At 35.0% G+C, this 25,863-nt stretch overlaps 1 protein-coding gene across 10 annotated transcripts in view; it reads right to left on the bottom strand.

Annotated features, from left to right (window-relative positions):
• Window positions 1-25,863, bottom strand: part of Ppp4r4 (protein phosphatase 4 regulatory subunit 4) — a 106,633-nt gene that overhangs the window by 46,193 nt on the left and 34,577 nt on the right. For 6 of the 10 annotated variants that reach the window (XR_007345954.1, XM_048799257.1, XM_015488484.2 and 3 more), the window contains 10 exons: window positions 12,889-13,036; window positions 12,334-12,407; window positions 10,713-10,819; window positions 9,814-9,921; window positions 6,471-6,592; window positions 5,222-5,344; window positions 4,043-4,215; window positions 3,606-3,725; window positions 1,373-1,450; window positions 219-302 (listed from right to left, as the gene is read on the bottom strand). Coding sequence is in view for 9 of the 10 variants with exons in the window: in XM_048799257.1 (XP_048655214.1) it covers window positions 219-302; window positions 1,373-1,450; window positions 3,606-3,725; window positions 4,043-4,215; window positions 5,222-5,344; window positions 6,471-6,592; window positions 9,814-9,921; window positions 10,713-10,819; window positions 12,334-12,407; window positions 12,889-13,036 (1,137 nt within the window). In the remaining variant the exon portion in view is untranslated. Of the gene's footprint in view, window positions 1-218; window positions 303-1,372; window positions 1,451-3,605; window positions 3,726-4,042; window positions 4,216-5,221; window positions 5,345-6,470; window positions 6,593-9,813; window positions 9,922-10,712; window positions 10,820-12,333; window positions 12,408-12,888; window positions 13,037-16,200; window positions 16,303-25,863 lie in introns of all 10 variants that reach the window. The other 4 variants (XM_048799260.1, XM_048799258.1, XM_048799261.1 and 1 more) reach the window with 3 other exon arrangements.

Raw genomic sequence — 25,863 nt, 5'->3', positions numbered from 1 at the left:
GAATTCAGGAGCACTGGACCACTAAGCCACATCCCCAGCCCTATTTCCCTATGTTTACTTTATTTACAGTCAGGGTCTCACTGAGTTGCTGAATGCCTCACATTTGCTGAGGCTGGCTTTGAACTTGTGATACTCCTGCCTTAGCCTCCTGAGCCACTGGGATGACAGGTATGCGCCACTGCGCCAGCTCAGACACTTTTTTGACAGATGGGATTTACCTTATTTTCTTGAACACTGCTTTCTCCACCAGTAGACATAAGTTCCAAGATTTCTGGAAGATGTTCTACAAGAGCATCTAGTACCTTTTAATAGGAATATTGGTTATTCTTAGGGTGATTGCTATGTTTTTCTAGAATAGTTAACTTTACACATCAATTTCTACACAGAAATGATGTTATTTAACAAACATTTGGGGGTTTCTATTTTCTTACTCTGCTATCTTCTTACTTCAAAGTCCTACAAAGATTTTTGCCTTGGTCAATCTCTTTCTTAAAAGAGATTAATGTAGGCATCTCTCAATATTGTTCAAAAAGTCTGAACTGGAGTTGGTTACTTCTACACAGCTGACATGCTCAAAATTGCCTCCCAACTTTTGAAAGGGAGTCTAAATCAGAAACTAGCCTCAGTGATATCAAAATACTGATCAGTAGAGTTCTCCATGTTAGTACCACTTAGTGAATGGAATGTACTAAACAGAACATCAAAGTGAAATATTACAAAATCCTCATAGGTAAGTATAAGAAGGTTAAAAAAAAACTCCATCAACAATGCTAAAAGAAAAAGTACATAAAATGTAACATATGATAATAACTGTGTAAAATAAAAATCATAATATAGAAAATACAGTAATAATTATATAGAAAAATAAAAAATGCAAAAAAAATTAAGAGTTAGAATATATAATAAATAATTAATAAAAATAAATAATTAATAAAAAGTATTGAGTTACGTTAGAATTAAAGGTACACTTTTTGTCTATTTTTGGCACTTCCTAAATTTTTCTACTTTAAAGCAACATTTCCATTTTAAAGCTAAATATATTTTATTTTATTTTTTTTAATATTTATTTATTTATTTATTTATTTTTAGTTTTCGGCGGACACAACATCTTTGTTTGTATGTGGTGCTGAGGATCGAACCTGGGCCGCACGCATGCCAGGCGAGCGCGCTACCGCTTGAGCCACATCCCCAGCCCCAGCTAAATATATTTTAAATCCTAATATTTTTTAAAGATCTCCATTCCCAGTCTATGATATAGTTGTTATGTTGACATGAAGCTTTGGGGGCTAATGCAACTCTCAGGAAATGGGGAAAAGGCACTGATACATTCAACTTTATATGAAAGAATATAAACCAAATAGTAAAGTATTACCTCTAGTGATTCATCTTGTAATAATGTTATCAGTTCTTTCTGTATTAAATATATACCAGAATTCAGAAGTTTAGACACCTAAAATACAGCAACAAAGTCTCTCAGATTTGATATAAAGATTAAAATAATATTTTTTAAAACTTACATTCTTGTTAGATGCTTCCTCTAAAATAAAAAGATTACAATAAAAATATAAAATTAGATTTCTAGAAAACTCAGTTACATACATAACCAGCTTTTGCAGGGCTGGAGATGGAGGGGTGCTCTGCCACTGGGCTACATCTCTAGCCCTTCTTAGTTTTTGTTTTGAGACAGCATCTCACTAAGTTGCCAAGATTGACCTCTAACTTGGAATCCTCCTATCTCGCCTCCTGAGAAGTAGGGAATACAGATGTGCAACACTGCACCCAGCTTCCATAATCAGCTTTTAAAATCTATTTCATAGCATGTTGGATTGTGTGGACATAGATAGGCAGGCATGCATACAGCGGGTGGGGAAATACAGTGGATGGGATTTCCAGAGCCATGACGTTCCACATCAAAGCAGTAACAAGCCACAGATCCCTCTAGCTCACAAACTGAAGTCTCAAAACAGCCAACAGTCTTAAAGGACATCTCAAGCACACAAGTGTTATAGCAGCTCCAAGTTTTCCAGAGAAAATAGCTCCTGCTGAGGGCCTGTGGTGACATCAACTGGGTAGTACTAATGAGGAGAAACAACTTTCCTTTTTCTCATCAAAGACTTTAATCAGCATGAGCACAGTTGGGGGAGTCAGAATAGTCTAGTTCCTCTTGTAAACAGTGGGTTTATTTCTCCAAACAAACTCAAGAGCCTCCGATGGTAGATTTAACAGTTTCTATTTTACATTTTTAAAAAATTGTGCTTGAGAAAATTTTATTTGGGGAAAAAAAAATGATTCCTGGATAACCCAAAACTTTCCTTGTGCTGTTTTTAACTTGTTGAAATTATTATTGAAAAACAATATTTTTCTGAAAAGTAAGAATCAATATAATACAATAAACCAATTATCAAAATCTAGCAATAATACTGAATTACAAAATTTAAGTCCACCAGTGGATTTTTATTATTTAAAAGGAAAAAAACCAAACTTAGACCTTCATTTAAAGATGTGAACATCATTCTTAGCCTACTTTACATAATATGACTGTGAGAATATGGAACCTAGCCACCCAGATCATAAGTTGATCAACAATCTCCAAACTTTCTTTTACCAGTGAAATATTTTTATTACACCCATACATTTCAATGTGCCTAATTACATGGTGCAAAATTATGTTCACTATCAAATAGGATGAGACAAAAATCAACATGAGAAGAAAGTCTAATATTAATAGCATAAACACTGCATTCTTGGACTCCAATCTTGTGCAAACTTCCCTGGAAACCACTGATCTAACAAACACACATGTACACAGTAACCAATCCTAAATAGCTGCTTATCCTGGAGGCTCAGCTGGAGTGCCCTCTGCCCTTTTCCATGCCCTAAAACAGATTTCTGTAGCTGCCAAAGATGACAGAAATGTGTAATGTTGGAATTATTTTAAATAACTATACCATTTAAGGGGAGAATTCCTAAATTTTGAACAGTGAACTCCTATTTCATCTAGGCCAGAAAGTGTCACTTTAAGGAAGCAAAGGATACCACTCAATAGTTAAAAGAATTTTAAGTACCATTTATAAAGGCTATGAGCATCCTGCACACTTTGAGCTACTCTAACAGTGCAAGGACAATAAAATATTCTCAATGAAAATAAGAACTTATTATACTACTTACAAAGAAAGGAAATATCTTACTATGCCACATACAATGAGGTTTTTTCTAATGTGAGTTACAGCTCATACATGTTTACTGCAACGATAGCATAGGTGTGTTTCTTGCTATCATCTAAGAAATAGGCCCCAAATTTCAACTTCAATGGTTAAAAAGCTAATTACACTCATTGTAAAAATTTAAACTCACTTTTTCTTATACTTTATGGGAAGCTATAATAGCTGAATCTAAATCTATGCTCAGGAAGCGCCATTCATTTTCAGTAAAAACAATAAATGAAAATAATTTGTCTATCAATTTTCCATTTGTACTAAAGTGACCTAAGTTTAGATGCAAAGCATAAACATTATAAAGCATATTAAAAACTGATTTTACTTCCATATCTACCACAACTGCCTGGATTAACGTAATGTACAGCAGTATAAATTTTTTAGACTTACTTCATAAAAGCAAATAGCAATAGTGTATCTGACTGGTACCTCAGGGTCATGACAAAGGCAGAAGAATGTAGAATAGAGTTCCATGTGAAAGTTCTTAGGATCAACAAAAACAATCATGGCCTGGTGGAGGTGGGAGGGGAAGATGAACAGGAAGGAGAGAAAAACATTCATTGGTACCTGGTATTATAATGAAATCACATTCTCTGAATCATAATTTAATTGGAAATCATATTTGAAAGATCCAAATGCATGCACATAATTCTAATTTATACATAGAAATATAAATTCCACAAATATTTATTCAGTGCCTGCTATATATACCACACATAATGCTAAGCAGCAAGTGTCAAATATGGCAATATTTCTTAATGCCATCTGTTCACATATTTTAGAGCTATAATTAAAATGCTCAGTAAATATAAATATATCGTTATTACCGGAAAGTTATAGGCACAATTCTTTCGTACTGAAGTATATTTCTTCTCCTGCTCTAGGACTTGGGGTGGAATCTGGTTTTCCAGATTGTGTCCATTTTCTTGTTGCAAACCCAATGTACAAAGTTTCTTATAAAACTCCAAAAATCTCAAGTGTTGATCTGGAGTAAGAATTCCTAAAACAAATGTAAAATCTGTGTTCAGCATTTCAATTGAAACAAAAATTAAAAAGAAATACTCAAAGTACAATAAAAACAAATTTGGAACCTAATCTTTAAATATATGGTTACAGACAGTTCATGAATCAAAAGTAATGAGGAAAGATAAACTATTATGATGAAACCTAGCAGGTCATATTGTTTCATCTTATGTTCATTTTAATAAGATTTTAACTTCAATTTCACAAGTGTGAACTATGTCATGCAGGAATTATTTCTATGTTAATTTCTTCAGCTTGTAGAAAACAAGTCAGTATAATAGGAATAATGTTACGACTATTTATACATATTGTTATTTATTTATGGTAAATATTCTAAAATTTCCTCCAAAAACACAGGGGTGTTTTTGGAGCTAAAGATTGAATCTAAAAAATAGAAAAGTGAATTCAAAATATTTTTGATATATGGAATGCTTCCACATTCAATCATTATTCACTGTCAGGGAGCCAGGGATTCATTATGGATTGCAATGTATTTTTTCAATCATCTACTAAATGTTTGCAACTCACATAAAGAAAATGTGTTACTGTGCCAAAAGATTTTAACTTAATTCTCATGATTATCATAAACTAAAAACTGAGCAATATGTTCAAAATACCAAGACTTAAAGGTATTATTCTATGTTCTATGCAAAACTACTTACAAGATACATTTATTATTCAACAAAAGATGAGTATTCTTCCTGCGCAGCAATAGTTCACATACCTGAGCTTCTGTTATCACAAACCTAATACTATATAAGCATAATACATTCCAAAGTCATTATTCTTTGAAATAGGTTCTACTAGTGAAAAGGTCTTTTCTAAATGTGCTTGAAATTAGTTTATCAAAATTCTAAGAGCTCATCAAATTTTACACACTTAAAGGATAGGTTTTACAACTGAAGAACTCAAGTTCATTGGCTAAGGTAGAAGAAAACAGGAAAAATTATCTATACTTTTGAAATTCTTAGAATATACCATACCATATAGTCCATGGCATAGTTTTCCTAAATGAAAAGATAATGAAATAAGAATTGATTCATCTGCTTTGAAAGATTTTTCACAAAACGATTTCACTAAGGGAAGGATAGTTTGACTTCTGTCATCTGTAAAACAAAACAAAACAATGTATAATTTAGACCCAGTTGCTCACACTGTACATGTGGCAACTAATACACATACAAATTACAAGGGGTGGGGGGACTCTTGTTAGTCCCAGAATAATAGAAAATATCTGAAGATGATGATGACAAGGGTGGGTGGTAATGGAACGGGACAACCTTAGTGGGACTGGAGTGTCAACACAGGAGAAATGGGAAATAAAGAATGGGCGGGGATAAAGCCAGACCTATGCTGATCCAGTGAAGGCAAGAGAACAAAAACAATACCAGGCTTTCTAGTTTGGAGCCTGGAGGATGACTCATTAATAGGAACAATGAGATTTGTTCAAATATCATATATTATAATTTTTATTCTTTTGGTTTGTCCTGTTACCTAAATGATTATTCTGTAATTTTCATATAAATTATTGTCTACATTGCAATAATCCTAAAGAAACTCTCCTAGTTCAGATAAAAAGCTGTTAATCCCAGAGAATCTTAATCCTACAATTATACAATTAGGCTTCACACTTAAGTCTTGTCATTTACCCTTCCAAATTCCACCCTATCAAAATGGTTAATGTTTACTAATAAACTCATTGTCTAGAGTTAGAGATCTTAGTCATACTCTAATAGAGCAACTAGTGATTTTTGTTTCTTGATTTTTCAAAACACTAAGAAGTTCCTCCTTACTGATTCACACTCATATGCCCCATCCCATAATACTGCTCACACAGACACGATTTCTGGCATTAAAATATTTTTAAAAAGGGAAACTCACCTAGTAAGGATTTAAGTTTAAGAAGGGAAACTCATTGTTATAGCAAGGATCTGTCTTAATGTGAATTAGTGGAAAAAGTTAAAGTTACTTCCCAAGCCACAGTCTTGCTCTCTGCACAAGTCAGTTAAATTCTGAAGACAGAAATGACAGAATGTGAAATATGCAGCAATACTGGATGCCATGAGGGTAATCATGGAAGCAGAGAAGACACCAAAAGAAAGAGTCGAGGAGAGGCTAAATATTTATCATAAAACTTAAAAATTCTGAATCTACCTTTACACTTTATTTGGGACACAAAACATGAGACAGCACTGCTTTCAGATGCAAAGATGTATCCGGGTGAAGATTTACCTGTATCGAATATGTCAAGTAAATTAACCAAAGTTTCAAAAGCTGCAAGTCGCACACTGCTGCCTTCATCTCTAGAGAGTTCTATTAATTCAGGGAGCACCACACTTTTTGTGAGTTCTGTCCTGCACCATAATCAATAGAAGAAAATAAATCAAATCAACAAACTTGCAGCAAGAATTTACTGAAAACAAGTAGATGGGGTAGGTGTACAGAAAATAAGAAAAACCATAAAGATGCTCCTACTCTCTGAAGCTTGCATCTGGCTAGAAGAGCAAATGTGGACACAAGAAATCCCAACAGTGCTCTCATACTGATTAAATCAGCTCCACTCCCCCGCTGCGCAACATTGATACCTGTAGAAATCGTAATGACTAGTAGTTTATATTAAACTTCATAAATAGATAATTTTCCATTCTAAGCAACTTCAGGAAGCAATCTAGACTAATAAGAAAAACTTAACAGTAGTAATTATAGAGACCAAGCAAAATCTTTTTAATCTATGTTTCAGGTCATACATTATTTTTCCATTCACCTAAAACATGACGTTACAAAAACTAACTTCTTATATAGAAGAATGGCACTAGATATTCTACCTAAAAGAATGAAACACAACGCAAAGGCTTTTAGAGAATGTATAATATTTATATGTCAGATAGTTCTTTTTTATTTTTTTGGTACTAGGGATTGAACTCAGGGGCACTCAACCACTGAGCCACACCCCCAGACCTATTTCGTATTTCATTTAGAGACAGGGTCTCACTGAGTTGCTTAGCACATTGCTTTTACTGAGGCTAGTTTTGAACCCACGATCCTCCTGCCTCAGCCTCCCAAGCTGCTGGGATTATAGGCATGCATCACCACACCCGGCTGTCAGATAGTTCTTATTCAACATAACTTGTTTCCATTTATTCCTCATAAGATACCATTACAATGCCACATACCTTGATAAAGTGAAGGTTTAAGTGTAGACAGCTTTCTCAAGTATAAGATATAAGATGGGGTACGAATTATAATTGACATAAATATTTATAGTGCACAAGAGAGTCAGCAATGGATTATTCTTTCAATATTCAGACTCAGTCCTTGAAGGAACTTTTCTTTTCTGTTGTCTATAATTTTTCATCTCTGTTGTATGCTGACTATCAGCTATTCTCAAGGTAGATCATTCTGCCCTTCATTGCACATCTAAGACTTGTCTCTGAAAACTTTTATACATGTATCTTTTTCTTCTGAATTGAAACAGCTAATTCATCTTCTAAGTACTGATTGACTAAAGTTTTTAACCAGTCCTGGACTATTTACTGTTCACATAAATTTTTCTATTCCATTTTTACTTTTTTTTAAAAAAAATTAACTAGATCTAAATTATTCTTCCCTGAAGCTTTTTCACCTCAGTAGTAACATCATCACATTCTCAGTCTCATTTTATATCAGGGAAATTTTAATGAATTTTTGAAAAATAAGCAGAAGGTTTATTAACTTTCTTTATTAGAGCAAATTTTTAGGTTTTTTTTTTTTTAATTTTCTTGACTATTATTGGGAGATGATATAACCTGTAGAAGAGGAGGTCTTCTGGTCACTGGGGACACACCTTGATGGGAATGTGGAACCTCACCCTTTCCTTTTTCTCATTTTCACTTTCTGGCCATGAGAGATGTGCTTTACCACATGCTTCACACCATGATGTGTTGCCTTGTCACAGGCCCAAAAGCAACAAGGTCAATTGATCATGGACCAGAACCTACAAAACTGTGAGCCAAAAGAAACCTTTTCTCCTTTTTGGCGGGCAGGGGGTAGGTACCAGGTATTGAACTCAGGGGTACTCAACCACTGAGCCACATCCCCAGCCCTGTTTTGTATTTTATTTAGAGACAGGGTCTCACTGAGTTGCTTAGCACCTTGCTTTTGCTGAGGCTGGCTTTGAACTCATGATCTTCTTGCCTCAGCCTCACGAGCAGCTGGAATTATAAGTGTGCATCTCCGTAAACAGAGAAACCTTTTCTGTTATTAGAGTGCTTACCTCAGGTATTTGTTGCAGCAACAGAAAGCTAACTATCACAGTAGAAATCACATATTAGATAGTTTCTGCTATCATTACATGAAAGTCCTATGATTATGTCATTAATACGTCAAATGAATTCACAATTAAATAAATACATATATGATTAAACAAATTAGTTTCTTAAGGGGATTCTAACTTAATAAGCTAGGTAGATTATTTCTAGTTTTACTTTTATAAATTAATCCTTAAGCAATAATCTTAGATTAATTTAAAAACACTTGACCCTCCAATTTTTAACAAAATGTCAGATGAGAAAAAAAATAGATAAATCATATTCTACATCTTCATAAAGTGATTAAGGTAACAGTTTGTTCTCCTCCCAAGTTGTGATCCTGACTGATATACATAGATGGGTAAGACTGAATTCATTATGGTCTACAATGAGCCAAAAAGAGACACCTAGACTTAGAAGACCTATCAGAAAGAAGTTGGTTTTGAGATTAAAACAAGGGAATTGGTTACTCTAGTAAACTGTCAAGCTTACTAAATCCAAGAGTAGACATAGAACAGTATAGTTCAATGCTCTGAGTCTGTATGACTCCATAAAGCTTTCCCAAGGCCTTAAATAAAATTAAAAATGGTATAAAAGACCATAAATTGACTTTCCTTGTTGTGAATCAAAGAACCAGATAAAACCAGTTCAACTTCTACAAAAATAAGAGACTCCAATATTTGGTAACAATTTAGATCCTTTAAAAAAAAAAAAAATCTGTTAAAACAAAGTTGCCCAAGACGGTTTTAGATAAGATTGCCTTTAATATCATGCTTACAGCTTGATAAGAGATTTGATTTAGAGGTGAAGAAAATAAACTAGCTGTCCTATGCCTTTCTTCCCTGAGCTTCATGCACCCAAAGGGCAAGGAAAGCAGAGCTGGGAGTGGACGTCTGGACTGTACAGGGACAGAGAGAGAGGCTGCCACGACAGCATCTCGTTGGAAACAAGCCTCCATCAGCCAGAGAATAATCAGCCAAAATAAATGCCCCTACTACATTCCAAGCATGGTTTATACTAGGACATTTCCCTTTCTTGGATCTAAGCCTTTGGAACAATAACTAAATAAGTAAGAAGAAAAGAAATTAACATTAATTGAATGCCTACACCTTGCTCAGCACATTTCCCTTTAACCTCTTTTAATCCAGACACACCAAGAGGTGTTTGTCATGATCACTTTGAAAGATCACATACAGTGAACCTTTTCAATAGCACACTTTCGTGGAATACAGGGTTTGACAATCCAGAAATAAGACAACAGCAGCATAAGGAACTAAAAGTACACTTACCCAATGCCCTGAGCTATATTTTCTAGTTGCCGACACATACAAGATCGAACTTCATATTCTACATCTTGACAGAGTGATTTTACCAGGGGAAGTATTTCTCTTTTAATACTGAGGGAGGAGAGCAAAGAAACATGTAATGGGTGAATGTTTAAGAATAATTAAGATTTTCAAGCAATTACCATCAAACTCTTAAATCACCTTTAATAACACTATAATATAATCTTTCGGTTTACAAATCATTTTTACATGTTATTAAATTTGGATGTTATCATCATCTACTTGTAAATTATGTATATGACAGTATCAGCTAAAAATAATGGTTAATTGTGGATTGGCAGATGAATGTCTATAGCTTAGCAAAAGGCTATAGCAATGAAATATCTCATTGTGTTATCCTTCAACTTCATGTTTTACTCTCATGTCATAATTACATAGCATCCCATTACTTCCACTTGGTATTTGTCATCTTGACAGAGAGCAGCATATGAATTATGAACATATCTCATAAAACTTCAACATAAGATTTATTCAAAATAACAAATTCAGAACCAACACATAAGAAAGCAGGAAAACCACCTTTATGTCATGTTCACCAAATTTGGAAGTCCTAATATAATGCTATTTGATCCTCAAAAGTACACTAGGTGAGAGATATGAAGATCACATGGGAAGCAGAAAATAAGTTAATCTTACTGATCTTGAAACTGAAAAGCCATGAGATCGAGCAGAAACACTTCTTGATAAGTAAATTTCTGTCTGGGAATTCTATAAAGTTAAAATATCTAAACTTGCATGTAATGTGAAATAATATAAATTGAACATAATTATTAATCATACAATCATTATACATTTTAAATCAATTTGTTAAAAGAGATAAAAAATTATATGCAAATACTCACGTATGGGCATCAAATTTGTTGGCCAATTTTCCTAAAATTTTACAACTAACTAAACGAGACTGGACTGTTTGGGAAAGTTGTGCCTTGGAAACAAGTGGATTCAAAATCTAAAGAGAAAAGATTTAGAAAACAAATTCACAAAATTTTATACATTCTTGTCACTAATGTCAGATATTTTCTTCAAAGAGTATTTTAATATTCTAAATGTTTTTAAAGAACCTGATTTATATTTTGAGGTACCTGGCTCATTACCTGGATCACTTTGTCTGTCTTCTGAGTTAAAGTAAAATGATGATAAATCATGCAATTAAAAACAATTAGAAGCAAAAAAACTGAAATAAATTTTATGGTAAATTCTGCAATGATCTAAATGCACTCAAATATAGAAATATATAGAATGCACACAAATATAGACATATATAGAAATATAGAATATACAGATTATCCCTCATATATATAAACACTCTCTCTCTCTCTCTCCATATATATATATATATATATATATATATATATATATATATATATNATATATATATATATATATATATATATATATATATATATATATATGGAATAGATAGATTAACTCTGTGTGTGTGTGTGTGTGTGTGTGTGTCAGGGATAATCTTCAAAGAATGTAAAAATCATTTCATTAGAGGATAAGTTTTCTATTTTTGCTATTCTCTTAAATTTACTTAAAACTTTTCAAGAAAAATATACTAATATTTTAAAAAGACCAACCACAAATTGAAAATAATATTTTCAAGTATAACAAAGAATTGGCAACAAAGATAGATGACATATATATATAGTACTTGAAGATCAGACAACTCCAAAAGAATAAATAAAATTGATGTTAATATAACATATGGGAAAATAGAAGCATATTTTTTAATTCTAATTAAAATTTAATTCTATATTTAACACATTAAATTTAATGAGAATAACACTGTTGATAAAAATCTAGGAAAACTAAACTTTTACATATTGTTAGTCAAGAGCTTAAGAATGTTAATGCCCTCTGATCCAATAACTCCACTTTTCTGGAAGCTACAGGTAAAGAAATTATCTGAAAAACAGGAAAAATTCTACAGAGATGTTCCTTAATGCCTTATTTTGATTGTAAAGCTTAAGGCTGAAAACAACCTTAAATGTTTAACAAGTAGTACATGGTTTTACAACTACTACCAAATAAATTTAAAATAATGTAGAAAACTCATGCTAAGTGGAAAACAATCATACACAGGTTCAACATGATTACTAATATGGCAAAGACCAAGCATATATAGGGAAATCTGAAGAGAAATATATCAGAATCTTACAAGTAGCCACATATCAGAACCATGAATTATTTTTCTTCCATTTATTTTCTGTCTTTACTCAAATTTTCTACAGTGATCATGTGTTGCTTTCCAAATGGGAAACAATTTTATTCCTTTGAAAAAAACATTTTTGACCAAAATTTAAAAACTTACTATGAGCCAGGGTTATAGCTCAGTAGTAGAACAGTTGCCTAGTACATATGAAGCACTGGGTTTGATTCTCAGCACAACATAAAATAAAAGTATTAAAAACAAACTTACTTATTACAAGCAACAACATCAACAAAAACCAGTGTTACCTCGTGCCTTAGAGTTTCCTTTGGCAATACTTCTATCACAGCCAGGAGAGTTTCCAGCCATGCGTTGCTGACACCTGATGGACACACATGTAACATGCTAAATTAAGCTTCTCACTTACCACTGCTATTTCAACCCAGCCATCAATAGTTACAATAACATTCAATAGAAAGTATCCTATTCAAAGAGATTTTTCTATTTTTTCCTCTTAGGCAATATTTAGAAAATTTTTTATATTTAAAAATAATTTGGGAGATTATCTTAAACCCAAGGTATGTTATTTTGCTATATAATAATACTGTAAACATATGTCAAATAATAAGGTCTAAAAGGAAAGTATAAATCACAAGATGAACTAATGGGTCTTCAGCTTTCAAGGATACTAAATTTTGTGGGTTTTGTATGGCGACAGCCACAGCTGTTTTAAGTCATACCATCACTCAACTATTAGCCTGACCTTATTCTGTTATCCTCATCAGGCTCACAGAATTCAAATAACACCGTGGCCATTTACAAGAAACAACAAAGAAACATGATTAAGCATGCCAGGCCCTGACCTGTGTCCCTTTGCTCCAGATGCAGGAGAATGACTTGGAGAAAGGAGTGGGCATACGTATGGACTGACACTGACTCTTCTTGCAGAATGGTCAGAAATGCTACCGCAGCCGTTAACTGCATTTCCACTCCTGCAACATGCAGGGCTTCCTGTGTAATCAGAGAGAGTTTGCTATTTACAGAGATGAGCGATCAGCAGTTACAATATTTAAAAACCCAAGATCACAGAAACCAAACACAGTCATGTTCGACAAAATACTACATATGACATGTAAGGATATGTACTTGGTATTATTACTTTATATAAGAACTAAATCTGTTCCTAATCATTTAATTCAGTGGGCTACAGAAACCGTAACTGTATTAAGACTTTTGTAAAATCAATAACATTCCATTATTTTACTGAATAAAAATTATAAATAGTATAAAACCTTTAAACAAAAGAGTAGGCATTTTTGATGGGTTTGAATTTCTATTTTGCTACTGCTATTGTACAGATGTCATTCTACCTAGAAAAATAACATCAATGCTTAATCACACATGTTTTCATTACTTGTATTTCTATTTCAAAGTAAAGATTATGCACTCTACTATGAAAAGAAATACACTTAAGGATGTACCAATGTATTCTCCCTTTAAAACACCTGGCAAGAACATAAATTACCATGAAGTAAACATTTTAAAAGAACTTCTTAAATATAAAAATGTTTTTTAAAGAAATCACTTATATTGAAACCATCTCTATTCACCATTTCAATAATTTTAAAGTGCATATTCAAACCTAAAGCCTACATTAGAATATAAATTTTCAACACATAAAAGAGTTTTTTAAAAATGCTTCATAAACTACATCAAACATATTACCTGTACTTCTCTAGAAGTTTGAGAGAGACACAGGTCAGAGGGAGTGTGCGTGTGATGTAAAAGCAGTTGAAGGTGTTTTTGTTCAATCACATTTGGAAATTATGGGAATTCCCCTTATATAACTATTTTCTTACTAATAAATTTACTAGAACATCATGGGACTCACAGTCATAAAATAAAATTTCATTTCTGTGATTTTAGGAATACTGATCTTTCTACATCATTCCCTCATATATATATGTGAATTACAGCATAATCTTTATAGGCATTTAAATCATTTAAACAGCTTTTCTTTACAACTTACCAATTTATTTTTCAAAATGAGCATTTTAATATTGACCACTGTACATTCAACTAACTTTCTCTACACTCCCCTTGAGAATTTAAGTAGAAATCGCACCTGGTCCAAACCTTAACTGAGCTCTTGCCAAAACCTGTTCCTCTGTCAATCTTCCTCTTCAACTTCTAGATGCTCATCCCCACAACTCCAGGGTCATCCCCTCACTCATCCCAATCAAAGATCAATAAACCCTGAAGAATCTCCCTTCAAAACAGATCCAGAATCTGACCACTTCTCGCTTCTACCACTACCACCCTAGCCCAAGCCACCGTAGTCTCCAGCCTGAATTAGTCTAATCACCCTTAATCAGTCCCTGATTCCACCATCAACCCTCTGCTATCTATTCTCTATAAAGCAGCCAGAGAGATGCTTTCAAGAAATATATCAGATTATACCACTTTTCTGCTCAAAATTCTCCAACAGCTTTCCTCCTCAAAGTCAAAGTCCCTTTAGTGACTTCAGGATCTGTCAGTTCCGGTCTTTGCTCAGATTTCCACATGGTGCATATCTGACCTCTTTCAAGCCTTGACACAACACCATCTTTTCAACAAGTCCTTCCCTGATGATCCTATTTTAAACTAAAAGCGTCCCCTTCCCAGCTTACACCACCATCAGCCCATGCAGCATTGGTTCACGTTCTCTCTCCTCCAAATAGAACATAATCTACTTAACCTTAAGAATTTTTGTCCATTTGATTACTAATGCATCCCCAACTCCTAGCACACAGCAGGCACTCAGTAAGCAACTGCTGGATGACTAAATGTCTTTTGCTCTTTCACTTAAACTTTCTGCTCCCGTTACTTTCTCCTTTCATGCATAGTTTCCACATCTCCTAAAAGGTGGCTTCAAGAGATTTTGAGGTGAGTTCTAAAGACTAAGGATTTGGTAGAATTTGGCCAAAGGTAAAGCAAAAATGGATCGTATAGATCCTCACTCCTTTTTCTATTATGTCCCATAAGGAGTGGTCCATGCCATCTTCTGCCCCAACAGCTCTGTGACGGTGGTTTACATTCTATACCCAGATTCCTTGATTCAGCACAGTGGGACCACCACCAGTCACCATATGAGAGGTAACATACATGGTTTTACAGCAGAAAAAACATTCTGGGCAGAGAAGTATTTTGCTGAAGGCCAGTAAGCTAGTAACTGGCAACTCTATGACTTACCCCTTGCCTGCCAGAAGCCAAAGACCCCTAAGTACTGACTTCTTCCTCACTGATCCTGCACATCCATTTGTCATTGATTAAGGCAAGGCTTAAACCAACTCTAAGCCTTCATATGGCAGTGAGGGACATCTGGCAGTAGCATCTGCCACGGCAAAGCCTTCTGTGCAATCTATCACACATTCAGGTGGCTGGGTTTGGTTTTATTTTGTTCTAAGCTTTTATATCACATGCACAAATGTTGTTTTACAAGTTTTTTTCAACCAAAAATCCATCACACATCTATCTTAAGAGTTCCTGGCTGAAAGAAAAAGAGAAGGAATATTAAGGCATAAAGCAGAAGTGGTAATTGGTCTCTGAAACCAATCCTCCCATCTCCGATGTTTTAACTGTTTCCAAAACAAACATTTGTTTCACACTAACAGTTTTGAATTTGGAAAACACTTTTGAAAGATCTGATGTGGCCAGTGTGCATCATCGTTACAGATTTCAGAAGGCATAGACTTTATTTAGAAACAGAAGGACTTTGCAAAGAAATATTTAAATAGTGAGGGCCACAATGCACATTCCAGTTCACATGAGTCTGCTGTTTTAAGTTCCAAGAGCTGAATTCTGCCCCCTAAAGTCATTAAGTCCAGGGTTTGCACATATGCAAACTGTGTGCAGAGAAGAACATGTGGAGCTCTCCGGCTTCATTCTTCTTACTGCGTGACTTAGTCTTGACTCCCGCAGCAACATTTGCCCCAACTATTTTGCATTTAATTTTCGAAAAATCCTCAAGTCTTATCAGGATTTGGGTTTTTCTCTTGTTGTGCTGACTTCAACATCTGGAACTGTCCACTGTTAAGAAACCAGCACAGACTAAGAGATTTTATCACTGCTAAAAAATCAAATGATTTCTAAACATATGTTTCTGATACATAGTACAATGAGAGCATGATACTTACCCCAAAGCGTTCTCCTCCACAGAGTCACACCCTCTGGACAAATATATGACATCCATACTCTCTGGATATATAAGTGTGTATCCTCATGGACCTTGGAAGACACTGAAAAGTAAATTTCTCTATTGCTTAAGTGCATGCCTTAAGGCCAGTTACCATTCCTCTTAGATATTATCGCATGGCTGCCAGCCCAACTTGAATTCCTCAAAAATGAAATGAGACAGTTGAAAAATGAGAAAATGGTACATTTCCAAATTAAAAAACTATTCCCACTCAAGGAAGGAAACGCACCAGACACTTATATGTTTAAAATTTGTTCTTGAGTTAGCATGAAGGTGCAAGAAAGCATTTTGTAAAACAATGTGATATCTTCCTTCCATGCAGAGAAGGAAATAGCCCTATCTCCAACGAACCTACATTATATCCATCAAAAGATATATCTCAGGCTGGGGTTGTGGCTCAATGGTAGAGCACTCACCTAGCATGTGCAAAGCACTGGATTCAATCCTCAGCACCACATAAAAACATAAAAATAAAGGTATTATGTCCACCTACAACTAAAAAAAATTTATAGATATATCTCTTTACAATACATATATAGGGAAGTATTATATAAATCATTAGTCCAAAAGAACAAATATTTTAGATCTATATGTTTTGAAACTAATCTTATTTAATAAAACTGGAAAGCACATTTTCAGAGAATGGTGCTTGAATAAGGTAAAGGAACTGGAAAATTACAAAATTTCTTTGTGTATTTTTAGAGATAATATCCTGGATTTTTTTAAAAAATTAATAGGGATCTAAACATGTGGGGTATTGAAGGTAATAAATGTGGGAATTTTCAATAATTAAAAATGACAGTGAATATCTCTTCTCATTATAAAATTGCAATATTTGTAACAGACTTTAAAACTAAGTTAAAATGTGAATAATTGGAACATTCTAACTCTAAAATACCTTTACAATTCACTGTAATACCTCATTCTTTTCACTATCACTGATTTTCACATTCTGCACCAAAATAAAGGATGGAGAGAAGTGATTGAGAGCACAGAAAGTCAGTCTGAACTGGGAAATAAAGTGTAGACAGTAGACAGAACAACATTTCAGGGATTAAACACAAGGTTCATGAGGAGATCCACATAAAAATTCCCTCAAAGGCCCTTTCTATAAAGGAAATACCAGTAACAACAGCAACTATCATGTGACTCCTATGATGTACAGTGACATGTTCTGCCATGCAAAATCTTAAGACCAACAAAATATATGTCAGAGCCATGGTTTCAAAATTTAACCTCCAGCTGAAATATTCTGCAAAGTCATTTTTACATATAATAAATTAGAATCATGGATAATTTTATGACTTAGGATAAAAATGTAAGGCAGCAATGTCAAATTTTGCCAACAAAAGTATGTGCTTATGAAGGTAATATCTACTTAATGAAAGTGATCACTGTAAATAACCATTTTAAATAACTCATAGCAATATTTAATTAGTTAAATCTTTCTGAAAAAATTACAAACTGTTTTCTTGGTGAAAAAGTAGCAATTGCAAATTTGGTAATTTCTATAAGCAAATAGAAATGAGCTTTTTTTCTAGTCAGTCACTAAAAATCTAATTCTGAAGAGAATGTAGTTTCAATTTCATCCACAGTATTTATTAAGTACCAGTATCATGCTAAGGTTCCAAGAACTTGGCAAAAAGTCCAAAGATAGGGTCCTCTGCCTTAGAGTGACTTCTGCTGGCTGTATACATTCACACTCAAAAAATACTCATTTAGTTACATTCAAGGCATTCAGTAGGTGCTAGAGACCTAGCAATCGGTAAGCAGGGCTAGCAGTGCACCTTACATCCTGACAACACTGCTAATTTGTCATTAAATCTCTGAAAGGGCTAAGATAAGAAGTACAATATGCCATAAGAAAGGTGACCTGTGAGGAGTCCGAGAGGGCTTTACTGAGAAGTGACAACTGACATATGTGAATAAAAAGAAATCCTAGACAAAAGAGTGGGAAAGAGAGAGAGGAAACAGCAAGGGTGGGAAAGAAGGCACTCCCAGCACTGAGAAGTAAGGAGAAGCATGCAGATGAAAAGAACTGAAAGAAGACCCACCAGCGAGCCTGGAGCAGAGCGAGAGGGTTTGCCGAGGTGGTGAAATAGTGCCAATTATGCACAGCCTTAGAAGCATTAGGCAAGAGAATATGCAAATTATAGCTTTAAATGCTTTGAAATATCAAGCTGATTATAAAGTTGGAAATGAATCAAAAAGGAGAGAGGTGGGATGGAATGGGAGGGAGACAGAGGGTGAAGATCCCTTGCAAAGCTATGACACGAACCTGCAACGGCCCTCATAAGAGCCTGGCTAGGGTGGAGGCAGTGCAGTGGGAGACAGTGAGCAGAGCCAAGAAATAGTAAGTCATGGAAGAAACAGGATTACTTAATTCGTCAGTAAAAGAACCAATGATACCAAGGATGAGTCCCAAAACCCTGGCTTATAAACCAGGAAGAGAGTATGAGGACATATTAGGATGGAGGACAGTGCAGGAAGCTTGGGTACTGGGGCAACTGCTAACTCTGAGATGCCTCTGAGACTTATAAAAAAAAGATGACAAGCAGAAAGTCGTACAGACAGATGTGATACTCAGGAAAGGTCTGCTGATAAGGAAGTGGTCTGCATGGATGGTATTTAAAGGCATGGGGTCTCCTATGGAGGGAACAGAGACAACAGTGGAGAGCTCCTGCTGTGAACGTGATTCCACCTCAACAGAGGGAGGCTGAGAGCATGATGTGTAAATGAGGAGGCTGCCGCAGCGTTTGGGCAGAATATTTAATTTTATGTTCTAAAGTATTCCTACCATATCCCTAGAAAATAACCAACTGACCAGAGTGGATGTAGGGGTGATGACAGGGCACAGTAGAGGGGCATAGGTGTACAGAACCTGTGCAGGTTGCAAACAGAAACATTTGGGTTAATGTCATTCTGAAATTAAACCAAGAAGGAGTAATAAAGGAAAGGAATCTTCCTCTTCTAGACTTAAGTAATCCCAGACAACTTTCTAATAAGGATAATTTTTTAAAGCTAGACAAAACAGAAATCCTCTGCATAAGGGCACATGGAAACTAACAAGATAATGATCCAAGAAATGCCAGAAATCAAGAAAAGTGAACATGTAGGTCTAGGCCTGCTTCCTCCCCAAGATACATGCTGATTATATATAGAAGAGTCTAAGAGACTGAAAGCCTCAGAGACTTCACTGGCTGCCTTGCAGAGGCCCTGGCAGCCCCTCTGCACTAGCAGGAGGAGTGCCCCACTCCTGCCATAGGTGGCCTGGCAGGGAGAGAAGCCCCATACTGAAAGGGGACCAAGAGACTTTATGGCTAGTGCAGTGTTGGCCAGAAGGATGAGATTCCCCTAGGTCCCAAACCATTTCCACAAATAATCTGTCACATACTAGGTCAAGCACACAATCAATACTACCCAGACACAGGAGAAGACGACATGAATGAGAACCGGCAAACCACCAGAAAACAGAAACACTGGTGTTCCCTGTTACATACCTGGTGCAAGAGATAAAAGACACAACTAAGAATTTCAACAGGGGATTTTAATATATATTTTTAAAACTTATAGCATATTTATTAAAAAGTTAAATAAAAATTCTATGCCAGAAAAAGTACAATAATCAAAATCAAAATCTGGTTAGACATAGAAGAATTAGTAAACTGGAAGACAGGTCCGAAAAAAAAAACTCACAACAAATCACAATGAGAAAAAAGGCTGGGAAATAAAAGAAGGTTAAAGATATAGGTGATACCATGAAAACATCTAGTATATGTGAAACGGGAGTCCGAGAAGAAGAGAGAAGATTAGGTAGAACCACATTTGAAAAAAAATGAATTTTTCGAAAACTGACAAAATAAGTCAGATTCAAGAAGCTGTACATAATCCCCCAAAGAAATTTACATATTGGCACTGTAAAATCCTAGGCTAATAAAAAATCTACTTAAAATGTGGGTAAAATGCATTTCAGATCAACAAACAAGAGAATTTATACTAAAGGGTGTTCTTCATGAAGGAAAAAAAATGATACCAAATGGAAATACTATAGGCAACAAGAATTGATAAATATGTAGAAAATCTAAATAAATATTGATTACATAAAATAATAACTATAACAATATCTGTGAGGGTTAAAGTACGTAAATAATTAAAGTGCTTGAAAGCATTAATATATAAGTCAGAAGATGATTAAATGGAATTAAAGAGTTGTAAGGATCATATATCAGACAGAAAGAGGGCAAAAATACTGAGGAACATTAAAATTTGCTTAGTCTTTGTTGCAGTGTCTAAGGTTAGTGACAAAAGCGAAGAAAAAAATGTATATAACTTCCCAGCCAACAGAAGGCAGAGAAAGTAGAATAAAACTATATATTTTAAAAAAGGAAATAAGGGAAAAAGGAACATAGAAAAGTGGGCAAAAAGAAAAAAGCAAATGCAATGTAAGATGACATGTGATTACATTAAATGTAAATAGATTTAAATGGTATTTTTAATAGGATGATTTTTCTTTTTTTCTCATGTTTTGGATCAAATGTTTTAATTAAAATTGTGTCAGATTTAATTGAAAAATAAAACCCAATCCTGTTTGCAAAATAAACTTTAAGACATGTGGATAAATCACAGATTAGAAGATATTTAAACACGTAACCAACAAAGAGCTTGGAACCGGAATATAGAAAAGGTATTATTCCATTAGAATGCTACACCACACTCGTAGATGGATATTTGGGTAGTTTTCAGCTTTGGCTATTATAAACAAAGCTGCAGTGAACATTCTTGCCAATACTTGGTATGATCAGAGCTTTTTAAATAGGTATATACTAGATCTACTTGCATTTCTGTAATGACTAATGATGTTCAATATCTTATGCTTATTGGTCATCCACAAATCTCCTTTGGTGAATGTCTTTCAAATTTTCAACTGAATTGTTTTCTTATTATTGAGTTTTGAGATTCATGTACATATTCTAAACATAAGTCGTCTATCAGATACATAATTTACAATATTTTTCCCATTCTGACTTGTCTCATCAATTCTTTTAACATTAATTGTCTTCTGAAGAACATTCACATTTGTCAAATTCTTCTTCCATGGATCCAACTGTAATAATTATACTAAGAAATCTTTGCCTACCTCACCAAGGTCACAAAGATTTTTTTCTTATGTTTTCTTCTAGATATTTTATGATTTTAGTTTTTAACATGTAGGTATATGATCTGTCGTGGTTATTGTTGTTCTTCGGTTTGGTGCAACATGCAGACTTTCTCCAATTGTTCCAATGCCATTTCTTTAAAAGCCTGCCCTGTTTGGTACTGAATTTCTGCTGTACCTATGTTAAAAATGAACTTACAATTTTAAGATTTTAAGGGTACGTGTGGGTTGGCTGGTCTGTTTAACTCTCTGTGCCATTTTTCTTCGTCTGCAGTTTCTGAACAATCCTCACCTTTGTTCTTCAGTATGTAACATTTCCTTTGATTCTGGCTGCTCCCAAGACTGACTTTTTTTTTTTTTCTTTTTAATGTTAGCAGTTTTATTTTGCTGTAGCTGGGGGCAGGGGTATGTATCCTGCTTGGTGCCTTCTGAGATTCATGGGTCATGCTTTGTTCTTTCATTAATTTCAGAAAAGTCTTAGTCATTATTTCTTCAAATGATTTTCTTCCCTGTCCTCTTTTCTCATTCTGAGACTCTCTAGGCATTAGAGCACTTTACACTGTCTCAAAACCACTGGACGCTCTAGACTATCATTCTGCACTATTTTATCTTTGTGTTTTGGTTTGAACAATGTCTATCTTCATGTTCCCTGACTTTTCTCCAATTGTGTCCAAATTCCTGATAAGCCTACTGAAGAAATCTGATAGCATCTTTTTATTTCTAGCATTTGATATACTATCATCACTGTTGAAACCCCCTATATGTCTGTGCATTTTATTTTTCTACCAGATTTTTTTACACATTTAAAAAACATATTATTTTAAATTTCCTAATACCTCTAATATTTGGGTCATTGCTAATACTAGACCTGCTGTTTGCTTTATGTCTTGGTCATTAATCCCCCTTATTTTGTGTACCTAGAAATTTTTGACTGAAAGGTGGATTTTCAGTGAAGATGGAGGTAACAGTATCTGTGCTCTGAAACGGACTAGCCTCCTCTGCTAGGCTCTCTATATGGGGGATGAATAAATCTATCCAGTAGTTAAGCTGGGTTTGAGCTCTGCTGTTGCTAACTTTCCCAACATCACAGTTTCAAACTCCCCGCCCCCACAGCAGATCTCTGCTACCTTGTGTACAATGGGCAGCCTGAAATATTTTCCTCAGTGTTCCTGCTCCACTCTCAGCAGGAGTCTCTCTCCACACTCTGGTCAGGGACCACTGTTGTTTATTACCATATGCTAGGCTAATGGTGGAGGTAAGGGATTCCTGACTATCATAATCCGACCTCATCTCAGATCCAGGCCTTTCAGCTTGAGCCTCGGCACTGGAACTTTATCAGTGCTTCTATCCTATGACCTTGTATCTTGGGGAAGGAAGATCTTTGTCAGGGTTGTTTCCTGCCCATTCCTCACTGGTAACAGACCTCTGCTTTCTATTAGTTCAGGGTCTTAGGTCTAGTATCTCCCACCCTTCCCCCAAGGGCAAGAGGCTCAAGTTTCCACCCTTTTTCCAGAAACATTATCCAGGAGACTTGGCTGAATTTGCTTCTACCACAGCCACAGAAGCAGGCCCTAAAGGCAGGATGGTTCACTGCACCTTTTCCCAGGAGATCAGGCCTTTGCTTCACAAGAGAGAAGGTTCTGAAGCAATAGACAGAGTTTGTTTCTGACCCTCAGCAGCAGCTAATCACCATCACACCTGCTCTGCCTCCCAATTTCATGAGCAAACAGTGCAGACGTGGGGCTAGTGCTGGCAAGTGGGTGAGTGCAAGGCTTCCTTGGGTCTGGAGCTCCAAGTTATCAAAATGTAATGGACTCTGCTGGCCTAGAGTCATCCCATAAAAATCTGTTGAAAGTTTAAATGATTTTTTGTGATCCCCTGTGTAATGGCCACCTTTTTCTCCTATATTCTGCCAAAGGTTGGTGCCGCTGCATCTCCTTCCTTAGAAGGTTTCTTTATCTTTAGAGGTAAGTCCACTTGGTTTCCTTGTGACCAGCTCTGATAAAGATCAAGAAAAGTTATGATCCTGTGAGTTTTGTGGATAACCTACTAGTGTCAGAACAAGAGTGACGGCTTCTTGCTGCTTTCTATACCCTAAGTAGGAGTGGAACTGACTGCTTTGTTTTTGAGCCCTGGAACTTTTCCTTATTTTCTTATAAGCTTAACTATACATTTAGAAGAATTTCAAAAATTTTACTTCATTTTTATTGCAGGCAGGGTAAAAACAAATGACTGAGTGACTAAGAAACACATGTGAAAGCCCTGTTCTCCACTAGAATTTTCTGAAAGGTAAATTTTAGATGTATCAGAAATGTTAGCTTACATAACTCTGTATGTCCAGAAAAACTATATACTCAGTAAACATTTCCATCAAACTTTAATTATCATTGTAATTAGTAATGTCAATCAATTTTGTCCTTCAATACAAATAGAAAAAAATACAATGCAAATATTATTCTCCAAATACACTGTGGTGAAGTACTTTTATTTTTGAGCTGTAAATAAAGAAGAAAGAGGAATTTGTATCATCTGTTCATGCCAATCTCTTTGATTAATACTTTTCTCCTTTTACTCAGTAAACTATAAGAAGAAATTATATAATTTTATGCCTCTCTGACCATAAAACTGCCCCAGGGGGGTCAATCCTCCCCCGATGATCACCTTCCGGCAAACTTACATTACAGAAGTAATATTTCACTGTCTTCTAAATGTTTGGCCTGTCAAAAGAGTACTCCACTGTGGGTTTTTGATGGTCTGCAGGGGATCTGGAACAACATGTTCTGTTTATGATGTATAATTTTGTTTTTTTCACAAAATCCTTTTGCTTTCCTTAGAACTTAACTTTTGCTTTATTTCAAGAAAACATCATCTACAGTGAGAAAGACAGGCATATGTTTTGAGCTGCAAACCAAAGAAGAATGTGACTTGTATCTTTTGTCAGTATTCGTCCATTCCTTAGTTCAGACTACTTCTTTTGGGGGAAGAAGTGTCAAACCAAATTACATTATGTCATGCTTCCTAGAAACAACCCCAAGATATTAATACTCAAACACTAAACTTTTAAGCCTATATTTTCTCAACTGTAAATGAGTATAAATACATCATGTGCAGTTATGATAATGCTGAAGAGGGTGTTTCTAAGGCCCTAAGCACGGTGCCTGACCCACAGGAAGTGCTCAACACATTATTATCTTTTGTCCATGTAACTGTGCTCTGCTGCTTGAAATAACACTTTTTAAAAATAAGGAAAGCTTCTTATTCAAATATTTCTATTAAAAAAATCCAAGTAAGATCACTTTTAAAAATCTACCTATATTCAGTAGATAGAAAATATTGAAAGAAATTGGTGAAATTTTTCTCCTATTTCTACATATGAAAATAAAGTCATGCAAAATTAATAAAAGTAGAACTAATTAATCTTTCAGAATATTGCCATATCACATCCACCAATTTTAAAGAATCAACTTTCATATTGATTTATTATGTCTCTTTTATCCTTAGTCTATTATATAACACTATCATCTCCCTTTCCCATATACCACTAATACTCCATTTTTATTTCTCACCCAAGAATGCCATCAGCAAATTGGGCCAATACATTGCTGGTTTTACGGGGAAAGACTTTCATCTCAGAATATTAACCCATTAAGTCCCGAGTTTTCAATTCTGTGAATGTTTCAATGAAACTAACACAGGTACATAGGTTAGAAATCATAATATTTATGTTTTAATGCTCTAATCATTCACCTATTACTTTTCTCAAAAGAACAGACCTCTAAAAACAGTAATTATTTCAAAGTTATCATAAGTGGTATATTTGCTGCTCAATTTAAGCTTTTTATAGGTGTTCCACATCTGGGATGGGACAAAATAGGTTAAGTTCAATCATGACTTTTTTAGAATTGTTTTTGAGTGCTTACTATTTGCTAGGCACTATCCAGATTCTGGAGCTATAGTGATAAACCAGACTGACAAAGATTTTGCTCTTATGAAACAAAGGGGAAAGACTGGTGGGTGTTGAGTCAGAAAAGACATGGAAAGAAGTTTTACTCTATCTGAAATGGGAAGCTACTTGTACTCATTTTCCTATGGCTGCTGTAACAAGTTAAGTTAAACTAAATGGCTTAAACAGTGGACATTGAATCTCTCCCAGTTCAGGAATGTGAGAAGTCCTAAATCAGCAACACTCTGTCAAAATCAAAGAGAGAGTTGGAAGGTGCCCTCCAGAGAGCTAGGTAAAATCTTCTTCCTTGGCTCTTCCAGTTTTCCAGTTTCTGGTGGTGGCAGGCATTCCTTGACTTGTAGTCGCATCACTCTAATCTGTCTTCAACTGACTTCTCCATGTTTGTGTCAAATCTTCCTCTGCCTTCTCCTTTAAGTGCACATGTGATGGCATTTGGACCTTACTCAAATAATCCAGGATCACCAAAATCCTCAATTTAGCCATAC

Source organism: Marmota marmota, unplaced genomic scaffold (assembly GCF_001458135.2).
Source record: "Marmota marmota marmota unplaced genomic scaffold, marMar, whole genome shotgun sequence".
Taxonomy (NCBI): domain Eukaryota; kingdom Metazoa; phylum Chordata; class Mammalia; order Rodentia; family Sciuridae; genus Marmota; species Marmota marmota.
Note: the sequence above shows the minus strand (reverse complement) of the source record. Positions and strands in the feature narration are given on the sequence as shown.